The 13,915-nt window shown below is 45.4% G+C and overlaps 1 protein-coding gene across 1 annotated transcript in view; it reads left to right on the plus strand.

Annotated features, from left to right (window-relative positions):
* fmn2b (formin 2b) overlaps positions 1-1,930 on the plus strand; it is a 19,015-nt gene extending 17,085 nt beyond the window's left edge. The window contains exons 18-20 of the mRNA XM_034559092.1: positions 342-491; positions 1,231-1,312; positions 1,904-1,930. Of these exons, the coding sequence (XP_034414983.1) occupies positions 342-491; positions 1,231-1,312; positions 1,904-1,930 (259 nt within the window). The remainder of the gene's footprint in view (positions 1-341; positions 492-1,230; positions 1,313-1,903) is intronic.
* Positions 1,931-13,915: the final 11,985 nt, after the last annotated feature.

Consider the following 13,915-nt stretch of genomic DNA (forward strand, 5'->3'; position numbering starts at 1 on the left):
TTCTGAAGGGAATCTGGTGCTCTGGTTGGTTTTTGGATCTTCGGTTCTCAGAAAAACACTACCACGTTTGTCCACATCACAAAAAAATCATCACAACATTCTAATTTCCCAAGTTTGCTTTAAGTGCTTTAAGTAAAAACACAGAAGTAAGCTATTTTCTCAATGTGAACTATTTTATATACAGTCCAGAGGTTCTGATACACAAATCTGCTCTCAGTTATTGGACTTTTCTCAATCTTCGTCTGCACCGTTAGGCCTTTTAGCTCCAATGTCGTATTTCCTCTCAACTGCAGGGTAAAAAGGGAATGTCAATAAGTAAACTTCTGATGGTGTCCTGTCAGGTTCCTGGAGCTCACAGTGTTCTTCTCCGTGAAGGCCAAGTCAGGAGAAAAGGAGCCTTCACCCAACACTTTATTCTGCGTATGGCACGAGTTCTCCTCGGACTTCAAGGACCAGTGGAAGAAGGAGAACAAAGTCATTCTCAAGGAGAGGTACAGTAACACGTGCTGCTCTAAAAACTGCAGTTTTCTTTTTCTAAAATGCATTGAATGTAAAATGAATGGCTCAAACAAAGCAATCCTTCATGGGGAAGACCATTGTTCGTTCCCCATGCATGTGAAACGAAAAGTCAAAGTTGATTTACTTTTCATTTAACTTTCTTACTTCAGTAACTGCACGTCTGTAGATATTTAAAAACCTACATATCCTACTCCTAATTAAGAGGTTGTGTTGCCCAAACTTATTTCACGATTTGGTCCTTTGAAGACGAGTTTATTTTGAAAAGACCGTATGCATGTAACGAGCAGAAATTGAATTGACAGGTTGACTCTAGTAGCAATACGCACAAAAAAAGTGGAGTAACTATATGTAGGATGTCATACGCACCCATCATTCCGAAACACCAGTCGTCTGAATAACGCCCATTTGTCTGACACTCCGTTACGCACAAAACAAACGCCCTTTGCAATACACACTCCCTGAAACAAAGAGAGGCACAAGGCTAATTATTAATGCAGAATGAAGGCAATATTCTTTATGACAGTTAGAACAAATTATTTCATTGGTCAAATAGATATTTCCACACGTGGAAATCTGCTGAAACCGAGGTCCATTCGAATATTATTTTACCACCCACAAATGTTCCACAGAGCTTTGCCAGTATTCTTAAGAAGCCACACAATCAGTATCGGTGTATTCATATTACTTGCATTCATATTGTGTGTTGTGCAGGTTAAAAGCAGCAGAAGAGTCTTTCCGACAGGCCAAGGAGAAGGCTTCCTACAGCGTCAAACCAAAACACGCCTCTGGCATCGTAAGTTCACCTTTCACCCTTGTTCTTGTGATCCCTCTGTTCATCTAAAGACACAAGAGTAGGTTTTCTACTGTACGACTGACAGTAAAGCTTTAAGTTGTATTTTATCAAGTCTTCCTATTTAGAATTCACAAGCAGTAAATAAAGAAGTAATACATGGTTAATAACGTATTTGTGAAGTTTGTTTGACAACAGCCAAAATATACAAAGAAGGGGAACATACAGGTATCAGAAAAAGTTATATAAAACCGCACCATGAGAATGGAGGCACAGGAGAACCAGAACCAGGACTGAGCTGAGTGTTAGATCGTTCTGTAGTACGGTGAGAGGTTTTCTAAAGAGACCATGGAGCTAGGGGAACACCACCGCTTTGGTCCACAGGGACCGCCAACAACAACACAATATGAAAGTTCCTCATGGTAACTTTAAGTGTCTGAAACACTTCATGTTTACGTATGTAAACATGTAAATATGGTAATAAATGCTGGCCACTATCATATCATATTGTTTATGAAGCTTTAAAATGTTGATTGTATAAGGTGATAGGCAGGTGGAAGGCATTTAACCTGATGATCCTATGTCCTCCCACAGAAAGCCAAGCTTGGCATGAAGATTTGACTCACTTTGGGCACCAGCCGGGAGTCACCCATATAAAAAGTATGAAGAGGACAGAAGAGAAAAATGAAGGGATGTATGTGGAGCTGAGCCTACATGCTCGACATCTTGTTTTATTGATTTATTTCGTGCTCTGGCAGCTTGATCCCTCATGTTGCTCTCCGGCTGTCTGATAACTGAATCCAACACAATCGTGGATGGATGCAGCCTGCGGGGCCAGCAGGCCCCAGGAGTCATGTCTGGACACCTATAGTAGACATCACCAGGAATAATAACAGAGTAAAAGAGAAATTTATAAAATAACAAATGTCTCAGTAAGTTCAACAAAACCCATGCCATAAATAGAATCCAAACAAGGGCATGTATGATTAAAATCTTAAGGATTATAATGTAAAACCATCAAGCATTCAGATCCACCAGATGTGTGTTTGCAGTAAGCTTCTGTGGACAACAGCCAAAGGATCAGGAGGACGTAAGGCTGCACGGCAAAACTCAGCCAGTACAGGAACAGTGTTAACACTGATGGAAGCACAAATATGCACTCAGTATGTCACTTTATCACATGTTTCATTGGGAAAACACACGTTTAATTTAGTTCTCTACACAGTTCTCATACATATATACGTCAGCATGCGACGTGACTTGACTGCTCATTGTTGTCCTTGGAAACAGCAGTTGACAAAACAATCTCAAATTGGTAGAAAGAAGAAAAAAGTGGGGCCAGTTGAAAAGCAACTTTATGTTTTACTCATAATTCTATAACTGCGGGGCGGCCAAGCAAAATCATTTCTCTTGACTTGTTGGTTCAAGATTAAACCTGTTTTTCCTCAATTTTCCCTACAAATCCTCTCCTATTTTAATCCGATCTCGAAAGTCCCATTATATAGAGTCTTCTGTTTGATGCTACAGTATAATGTTATTCCTAAACTGGCTTTTGGCCTATTTCTTGTTGGCAAAGATTATTCACCATAGATGGATTTAACCCCTGAATTGGACAATTGCAGCACATTGAAGGTGGCCCTACAATAGCATGTAAATGGCCATGACACATGACAAGTCTGACTCAGGTTGTCAAATACATCTTAGTCCAAAGTCAAAATATGTAGTTACTCTCTAAAATATTTGGCCACCATCAGATATATTACTAATGTGTTTTTTGACTGAAACATTTAAAAACATTAAACAATTCTACACATTTTTGTGATTCAAAACGATTTTAGAGGATTGTGCAGTTTTTTTTTTGGGTCAAATACCAACACTTCAGTCCGATGTTCTCGGATCCCCTCGACAGTCAGGGACGACGTGTCAGTCTCCGATCTTACATTTATTACTTTCCAAAAACAACTTACGCTAGTTACGTCTACACAGTATATTTTCAAAATAAACTTCTGTGTTCGCAGGAAGCGTACAGTTTCCGTTCATTACTTACGTACAGTCTTTTTTTCAAAATAAACCAACGTAGGTTTACTTATGCGGCAAAACTCCTCGGTCAGGTTTGGAAAAGGTTGCTGTTTGGGTCAAAACATGTATGTATGTTACGTATTATAAGTCAGTCTTTGCTTAACTGGAGTTATTTAACAAAACTACAGTAAAATATGTCAACTTGTCTTGACTTCACTCACACGGAACACAAACAGCGGTCTCCTGGGTGAAAGTCCTGCGTTGACCCATGCAACCTTCACTTCCACCTGCCCTATGTGGAAACATTCTCGCTCTTTATGCTACATCAGCTGCTCTGACCGCCTATTAAGGACGTAGCTGGGCTTACATTGCCGTTAGTTGAAAGCCCAGTGCGTCTCAGACCGGGTATCAGACGGCGAGGGGCACCGACTGAGCGTCCGTATTTGACGAGTAGGGAGAGTATGGGTCGTCTTCCCTGGATAGGAATCTTAAAATCTCAGCAGCCTCTGAAGTAAGAGACTGACCGGCCCTGTGGACACCCAGTGACATTTTCTGGAGATGCTGCGCATATATTAATGACGACAGCTTCAAAATGCTATGCGGAAAAAGTGATCGTGGGGCTTGCTAGGCAACAGCCACTGGCACCTCCTTTTAAAATGCGGCAGCACATCGCCTCACCTCAATATCAGCGCTGTCTATGCGGACTTGCACACCGCTGTTTTTAATTGTCCCATCAGACTAAAGCCTCTCAGTAGAAACATCTAACTCAATATGCATTTGTGCAGCGGTGTCGATGAGCAGAAGAATGTCACTGTAAACTTACACGTGTAGTTTGAACGTACTGTATGTTCAATGATACAAGATATCATTCCAGATATACCATAGGGAGTGTGTGCGTGTACGAGTGTGTGTGTGTGTGTGTGTGTGATTGTTCTCATCAGCTGGTTGCAGTTGGAAGCCATTTAACGAAGGATGTGTATAGTGCATTAAATTACAGCTATTGAACTTTGTTGCAGAATTGATGACTATCAATGTGCGGTAATAAATTGTTTAAGTATTGTGAGACACGCTTTGTGTTTCTTTCATTGATGTCATTTTCTGCTGGCCAGCATGATGCTCTCAACAGGGACTTTGAACAGTTTCATGTGCAATAAATGTTCACACGTCTACATGAGGATGCATGGGGGTCTGACAGCGGTGTATTTTATGTGAAATAAAGAAAGACTTCTGCATTGTTTTGGTTTCAAGCTGTATTTCATTGTGATAAGGTCAGGGATGTGACGGAAAGGTCGCTGAGCATGCTGGGAGATGAACGAGGAACAATCCTTTAAAGGGCAACTTCAGTATTCTTCAAATCTATTTTCTCCATTTGTGACTGAGTTTCTAATGCGGCAACGGTATTGGAAATTTGTCCGTTGTTGAGGGAGAACGCAGCAGAAAGCAGACGCTAAGCTCTACTGCCTTATGGAAAGAACCTGAAACAGAAATAAAACATTTTCCTTACCTTTTGCTTTCTGTTTTTTCTTGATGTACTTTGTGCTAGATCAGACACGCCATAATGTAACCATGATAGTTCCCACTCATGTCTTCATGGAACAGACGTTAGCCGTAACAGATAGTTATTGGATTTGTGGCAATGACGTGCTGGTACTCTTCCATCGCGGAGGATTGGCCTCTGTACATTAGTAAGGATGAAAGTACCTGTGCAGGTGGTGTACAAAACTGTAGAAAACAAATTAGAGTAAACAAGTCCCCAAATAGAACCACAGTTAGAAGAGAAGAGCCCAGAGTTTATTTCGATGGTACAATGCAACCCAGCGGGATCCGTGAAGAGTTTAAAGCAAGAATATATACATTTCCATGGATGACACCAGACAAAATTGTTGATTTTTTTTACCAGCAACAGTTCATTAATTACACAAGTGAGGCTCTTATGGAACTAGGCGGACAGCTACAGGAAGTAGAATGGCATGGCAAAATAGACTTATACACATTATAACACTGCACCTGAAGGAACATTCACTATGACCATGTCTAAACTCTGAAGGCTAAAACAGTCTCTAAAAGACAATGCTGGTCGGGATCATAGGATTGGTTACAACAAACGCTAGGCCAGCTGCCAGTTTGGCAAAATAGGAATAACTGCACTGATAGTTTTCATTGTAATCTCTGTTAGTTTCTGCATCATACTGATTCTGAGAAAGGTCCTCACAAAGAGTCTGGTCACGCAGATGAACATGGTGGTAACTACAAGGATGGTTTCAACTTGCTGCCCAGACTTGTGCGACTGTGGTTCAGGGGTAGCAGGGTCGTCCTTCAATCAGAGGATCGGCAGTTCAATCCCCGGCTCCGCCAGCCCATGTCAATGTGTCCTTGGGCAAGACACTTGGGCAAGACCCCAAAATTGCTCTTGTAGCTGTGCCTACGGTGTATGAATGTTAGTTAGTCTTGACAGGTCCATTTACTTGTACCCTATCCCTGATTACATGATGGACGCACATTCATGGATCATAGATCGTGGTTATATCTGGACCCTGGTCCTGCCGCTGTCATATGCATTGAATGTGTTGTAACTCTGTTATGTTGTTCATCTGTACACATGACATATTTTTGAACTTCTGCCCATCCTGATAGAGATCCTCCTCTGTTGCTCTCCTGAAGGTTTTCGGCCTTTTTTAAAGGTTTTTCCTGATACGATGTGATGTCATGGGACAGAGGATGTCGTATGTGTACAGCCCTCTGAGGCAAATTTGTGATTTTGGGCTATACTAAATAAATTGAATTGAATTGTGGAAGTCAGCTGGATATTCAGCCGTGACATTGAACATCTTTCAGAAAACACTAAGCTACGCTTTCTGTTCTCCAACACAACAAGCTCTCTCCAACTCTCACTGCCCCTTCCACCGTTGTCTTCCGGCAACGAGTCACATGACTCAATAACAAACAGACCGGATATAAAGAAAGTTAAGAAACACTGGACATGGGTCAATACTGTTAAGGTACTTAAATACAACTGGTGTCAGATTGCCCAAAATCACACTCTGAGTAATAATTTAGTGAGGATATAATTATCTTCGATGTCCAACTTAGAAATCTGGATAGAAATCCTTCGTAAAAAGAGGCTTCATCTCATTTTGTAGTTTTCTTCAGTATCAAAGTCATCCTGTAATAATAGTATGTACATCATTCTGTACAGACAATGCTAATTCAGCATACTTAATTCTTAGTTCTTGGTACTTGAGACTTCCTGTGTGATTGACTGACCACCAGTCGTTGTCTCCCATTGAGCATTTCATTTCTTGGTCTTTGTGACAAAGTGAAATGTATTCCTGCATGGGTTTGCTATCCGTATTATCTATACGTAAACTTGAATGTACACCCCCTGACGCTCAAACACTTAGTATATTTACCCCCCGTTAGGTCAAAACAAATTCTGGATGAATTAAGCCCTTTTTTTCTGTAATTAATTTGACTGCTATATGGCTACCCGAGAAACCACGTCAAACTGCTCAGCTCAGTTCACTCCATCAAGGAATGTTTGCCTTCTGGAAATGTCCAACAGTTACAAGGATATTTCACTGTGGAAATTCAAGAGAATTCTCTACAACATTTTCTCAACTACGAGAACAATTAGACAGAAACAAAGCAGGAAATGTGCTAATAAGGCAAATAACCCCTTTCGGATTTTCCCACTGTCATTTGAACACATTTACACTCTAGATTTCCACATTACATATTTGAGCAACAGCTCACGACGGGCCGTGTGGTATGTTGTGGTTATATCACGGTTTAAGGATGTGGTTCAGGACGACGCGAAGGGTCACCATGTATGGCAATATGTATGCTATGGACACATTCCAATTTATTGATATAGGGCGTGCCTGGTGGTGTGGTGGCTAGCACTGCCACCTCAAAGCAAGAGGGTTCAATCCCCGGGCTGCATGGCTCCGTCTCCTGGCTTCTCCAGCTTCCTCCCACAGTCCAAAGACATGCAACTTAAAATTGATGACATTAAATTGGCCGTAGGTAGTGTTGTCTGTCTCTAAGTGATAGTCTGGCAACCTGTCCAGGTTATACCCTGCCCAATGTCAGCTGGGATAAGCTCCAGCTCTGCGTTCCTTTTTGCTTCCATATTCTCGGCAACATTGCGGACCCTCCTCTCAATTTAGTGCTGCATATTGTTAAGCAGATTGCTCGATTACAGCTACCTGTTTCATAACAAGTAATATCTTCAGAGATGCAATACGCCATAGCCCCAAAGGTTTGCATTGAATTTAATACAGTAAGATAATGTTATTTTAAAATGCTATGCATTAAACGATTAATGATTTTTATGTGCAGAAATGGAATAAAATATTCGGAACTGTGTTTTTATTTGTGTAAAATCACCTGATATTAACATTTGTTTTTGTTTTCATCAGCTTAGCCATCATCAGCCCTTCATATCTACGTACGGAGCGGGTCCTCTTCACAGAGGCCATCATGTTGTACCACCGTACAAACAGCTACAGTAGCCCAGCCCGGCCAAAACAAACACTAGCTCTCACATTTTTAGGTTTTTACAGCCACAGTACTTTTCCGACACATTTGGAAAAGGAGGGTGAGCGGAGGGCTGTTTTTTTTTTCTTTGCTGTGGGTCTTTCTTTCTTTTTGTCAAAGTGATGATGATATGTTCCTCATTCGCAGTGCTTGGGCTCTCATGGCCGTTGTAATGTGCCTTCAGTCTTCAAGGACACCAGACTTAACCTGTAAAAAACAAGCCCCACTGTGGTGGTAACTGATGCCACAGACCAAACATACACGCACTCATTTACAATTTGTAAACTCCAGACTTTGCTGCTCCTCAGTGATGTCATTGGAAATAGTGCCAAATAGTGCCGTAAGAATCCGTGACCTACACTTTGGCATGAGGTTTACTGTGTTGCTCTAGAATACCGTGTTCAGGTTGGCCGGTTCAAGTGGGCTAGCTACAAAATGAACCAGCTGTTATAAATAGATTGATGAGTTAAGGATCTTCTTTGCTTAACCTTTAATTATAGTTTAGTGCAGTTTTTTAACTATAGCACACATCCTCAAGAATGAAAGCCTCTTACTGCGTTGTCAGATGTGAGAACAAGCTCACTGAGATAATGTCCCAACTGTTTAGCTATGAACAGCTAGTGTTGAACATGTAGTGTTAGTTTTAGAAAAAGCAGGGAACATTGTTGTTTAGCTTCACTGTCACATGAACAGGGAGAGATGTCTCATCTCTGCTGTATGTGAGTGCTAATTGTCACAGTGTTTCTGCTTGTCACTCATTGTCTCTGGATGCTGAAGGAGTGGGGCTTGGTTGCATCACCGTGCACCTGCAATGAGCTCGGCCGCTGCAGACTCAGGGGCAAAACTGAAAAGAAAAAGAATCTTTAACATACAGAAAAGTACGGGCTGATTGGCATTAGCTCCGAGGCGCACTTGTGGCCACGAGTTGGTGCATTAGGCCAGACTTTGACAATTGTAATAACGTTCACTAAATTCATCCCCCTTTAATGGGGCTGGTCGCCTCTCAGCGCCCCTTTAGAGTCAGCAGGAAGAGTAGAGGGTGCTGGGGGAGCTGTAACAGTTCTTATTTCGTTGCCACCATCTCGCTCTTGGGGACTGTTGTTGTGATGACGAGCTGCAGCGATGCGCTCGGCCGACCAGAGGGAGGGGATGGGAAGCGTGGAGCGATCAGGCCAGGAGCAAACAAACCCTCTGCGGGAGGCTCTGTGGATGCAACGGGGCCGACGAAGGAGTCAGAGCGCCTTGATGGCCGAGACGAACGGAGGAGCAGAGAAGCCGTTGAGCCCGAGGAGCTGCGAGGTGGAACACTGCAGAACCACGCCAGCCGGGGAGGACGCAATCGCCAACCACGGACCGGACCACCGGAGCACCAGGACCGCTGAGAGGCGACCAGCCCCAGAGCAATGATGATGACGGGCCCCAGTGTAGGCTATGATGACGGGCCCCAGTGTAGGCTATGATGACGGGCCCCAGTGTACGCTATGATGACGGGCCCCAGTGTAGGCTATGATGACGGGCCCCAGTGTAGGCTATGATGACGGGCCCCAGTGCAGGCTATGATGACGGGCCCCAGTGCAGGATATAATGATGGGCCCCAGTGCAGGCTATGATGACAGGCCCCAGTGCAGGCTATAATGACGGGCCCCAGTGCAGGATATAATGATGGGCCCCAGTGCAGGCTATGATGACAGGCCCCAGTGCAGGCTATAATGACGGGCCCCAGTGCAGGATATATTGATGGGCCCCAGTGCAGGCTATGATGACAGGCCCCAGTGCAGGCTATAATGACGGGCCCCAGTGCAGGATATATTGATGGGCCCCAGTGCAGGCTATGATGACAGGCCCCAGTGCAGGATATATTGATGGGCCCCAGTGCAGGATATGATGACAGGCCCCAGTGCAGGCTATAATGACGGGCCCCAGTGCAGGCTATGATGACAGGCCCCAGTGCAGGATATATTGACGGGCCCCAGTGCAGGATATATTGATGGGCCCCAGTGCAGGCTATATTGATGGGCCCCAGTGCAGGCTATATTGATGGGCCCCAGTGTAGGCTATATTGACGGGCCCCAGTGCAGGATATATTGATGGGCCCCAGTGCAGGCTATATTGACGGGCCCCAGTGTAGGATATATTGACGGGCCCCAATGCAGGATATATTGACGGGCCCCAGTGCAGGCTATATTGATGGGCCCCAGTGCAGGATATATTGATGGGCCCCAGTGCAGGATATATTGATGGGCCCCAGTGCAGGATATATTGATGGGCCCCAGTGCAGGATATATTGATGGGCCCCAGTGCAGGCTATATTGACGGGCCCCAGTGCAGGCTATATTGATGGGCCCCAGTGCAGACTATATTGATGGGCCCCAGTGCAGGCTATGATGACGGTCTCCAATGCAGGCTATAATGACGGGACCCAGTCTAGCTATGATGACGGTCCCCAGTGCAGGCTATAATGATGGGCCCCAGTCTAGCTATAATGACGGGCCCCAGTGCAGGCTATAATGATGGGCCCCAGTCTAGCTATGATGACGGGCCCCAGTGCAGGCTATGATGATGGGCCCCAGTCTAGCTATAATGACGGGCCCCAGTGCAGGCTATAATGATGGGCCCCAGTGCAGGCTATGATGATGGGCCCCAGTGCAGGCTATGATGATGGGCCCCAGTGCAGGATATAATGACGGTCCCCAATGCAGGCTATAATGATGGGCCCCAGTCTAGCTATAATGACGGTCCCCAGTCTAGCTATGATGACGGGCCCCAGTGCAGGCTATAATGATGGGCCCCAGTCTAGCTATAATGACGGGCCCCAGTGCAGGCTATGATGATGGGCCCCAGTGCAGGCTATGATGATGGGCCCCAGTGTACGCTATGATGACGGGCCCCAGTGTACGCTATGATGACGGGCCCCAGTGCAGGCTATGATGACAGGCCCCAGTGTAGGCTATGATGACGGGCCCCAGTGTACGCTATGATGACGGGCCCCAGTGCAGGCTATGATGACGGGCCCCAGTGCAGGCTATATTGATGGGCCCCAGTGCAGGCTATGATGATGGGCCCCAGTGCAGGATATAATGACGGTCCCCAGTGCAGGCTATAATGATGGGCCCCAGTCTAGCTATAATGACGGGCCCCAGTGCAGGCTATGATGATGGGCCCCAGTGCAGGCTATGATGATGGGCCCCAGTGCAGGCTATGATGACGGGCCCCAGTGTACGCTATGATGACGGGCCCCAGTGTACGCTATGATGACGGGCCCCAGTGCAGGCTATGATGACAGGCCCCAGTGTAGGCTATGATGACGGGCCCCAGTGCAGGCTATGATGACGGGCCCCAGTGCAGGCTATATTGATGGGCCCCAGTGCAGGCTATGATGATGGGCCCCAGTGCAGGATATAATGACGGTCCCCAATGCAGGCTATAATGATGGGCCCCAGTCTAGCTATAATGACGGTCCCCAGTCTAGCTATGATGACGGGCCCCAGTGCAGGCTATAATGATGGGCCCCAGTCTAGCTATAATGACGGGCCCCAGTGCAGGCTATGATGATGGGCCCCAGTGCAGGCTATGATGATGGGCCCCAGTGCAGGCTATGATGACGGGCCCCAGTGTACGCTATGATGACGGGCCCCAGTGTACGCTATGATGACGGGCCCCAGTGCAGGCTATGATGACAGGCCCCAGTGTAGGCTATGATGACGGGCCCCAGTGCAGGCTATGATGACGGGCCCCAGTGCAGACTATATTGATGGGCCCCAGTGCAGGATATAATGACGGTCCCCAATGCAGGCTATAATGACGGGACCCAGTCTAGCTATGATGACGGTCCCCAGTCTAGCTATGATGACGGGCCCCAGTGCAGGCTATAATGATGGGCCCCAGTCTAGCTATAATGACGGGCCCCAGTGCAGGCTATAATGATGGGCCCCAGTGCAGGCTATGATGATGGGCCCCAGTGCAGGCTATGATGACGGGCCCCAGTGTACGCTATGATGACGGGCCCTAGTGCAGGCTATAATGATGGGCCCCAGTGTACGCTATGATGACGGGCCCCAGTGCAGGCTATGATGACGGGCCCCAGTGTACGCTATGATGACGGGCCCCAGTGCAGGCTATGATGACGGGCCCCAGTGCAGGCTATGATGACAGGCCCCAGTGCAGGCTATGATGACGGGCCCCAGTGTAGGCTATGATGACGGGCCCCAGTGCAGGATATGATGATGGGCCCCAGTGTACGCTATGATGACGGGCCCCAGTGCAGGCTATGATGACGGGCCCCAGTGCAGGCTATGATGACGGGCCCCAGTGCAGGATATGATGATGGGCCCCAGTGTACGCTATAATGACGGGCCCCAGTGCAGGCTATGATGACGGGTCCTCTTGCACCCTATTATGACAGGCTATGATGACGGGCCCCAGTGCAGGCTATAATGATGGGCCCCAGTCTAGCTATAATGACGGGCCCCAGTGCAGGCTATGATGACGGGCCCCAGTGCAGGCTATGATGATGGGCCCCAGTCTAGCTATAATGACGGGCCCGTGCATAACAACTATATTACCCCCCAAAAATGAAAACATGACAGAGAAGTGTTTGCTTTTTCTAGTGCATATTTATCAAACAGCAGATGTATTAAATACATGTTTTTTCATCTAGTATCTTTTGCAAGAGATGTTCTTTGCCCAACTTTTGTTGGAAGGCCGCATTGCCTGCAATGTTTATATTCACACCCTTGCTACTTAGCATATAGACTTGACCTGTGTAATATGCCAAATGTGGCTACACATGATTCCTTAGATGAGTCTGTTCTTGCAGAGAATGATTCAATTCAATTCAGTTTATTTTGTATATCCTAATATCACAAATAACAAATTTGCCTCAGAGGGCTTTACAATCTGTACACATACGACATTGGATCAGGAAAAACTCCCAAATAATAGAAAAAACCTTTCACAGGGAAAAAGTGAAGAAACCTTCAGGAGAGCAACAGAGGAGGATTCCTCTTCCTGGATGGACAGAAGCAATAGATGTCATGTGACCAGATGAACAGAGTTAGAGTTACAACATATTTAATGAATTTGACAGAAATTATGAATAATGAGTAGTAGGCATGGACCACGATCCAGACCTCCACAATCCATGAAACAGAAGGATGTATACCTCTCATATACCTCCTAGAGAAGGGGAGGGGGGAGGTCTGGCCCAGGACCAGCTTCATACACATCCAGGTCCGATGAGACGTGAAGTCGCAAAGACTCCAGGGAGGAAATAGAGTTAGTAAGGTGCAATGCCCCAGTGCAGGATGGAGGGGAAGAGAGCTCTGAAGGAAGTGGAGATGAAGAGGTAGAGGAACAATGAGAGGCTAGACTGCAAATGACCCATAATATTACATATTCCTTCACTTCAACAAAAAACAGCAATTAAAATAAAGCATAATTTCAATTACTTTTTCTATTTTGTTTTTCACTGTTAGCTGTTCCTTCAGCTGCAGTGACACAAAATTGATCTTTTTTTAAAGGTACGTAAAACTGATGCAGGGGACAGACCCCAGGCCAGTAAAAGCCTCAAAGCATATTGTGAGGAAATATTTAAATGTATATTAAATTTGGATTTTGAATAAAATAGGAAATATATAAGCATCTGTAATTCCAGAACACCTGAACAAAGCTGATGCTGAGGACGATCATGTGGCATGATTGAAAACGTTCACTGACCTATATATTGTCTAGTTTATCGTATATATTTAATTTACAGCATTCTATATGGGGTTAAAGTCAATTGACAACTCTTAATACTCAAAATGGGCTCAGAGAGAAAGAAGGAGGCAAGCAGAGACACATACTGTATATTTATAGGTTTTTTAATGTCCTAATGTAGCTGCTGTAGAACAGTGTCAGTGCTACTGCTATAATGTTACAATGTAGGGCGATGAGGTAACATGGGCTGAGCTGCACGTCCTCCATTATGAGAAGTTTGTGTGCGCGTGTGTGTATGAGACAGGCACCGAGGGGAGAGCGAGAGGAAGAGAGAGAGGTGATTAATTAGAA

Source organism: Cyclopterus lumpus, chromosome 19 (genome assembly GCF_009769545.1).
Source record: "Cyclopterus lumpus isolate fCycLum1 chromosome 19, fCycLum1.pri, whole genome shotgun sequence".
In the NCBI taxonomy this organism is placed as follows: domain Eukaryota; kingdom Metazoa; phylum Chordata; class Actinopteri; order Perciformes; family Cyclopteridae; genus Cyclopterus; species Cyclopterus lumpus.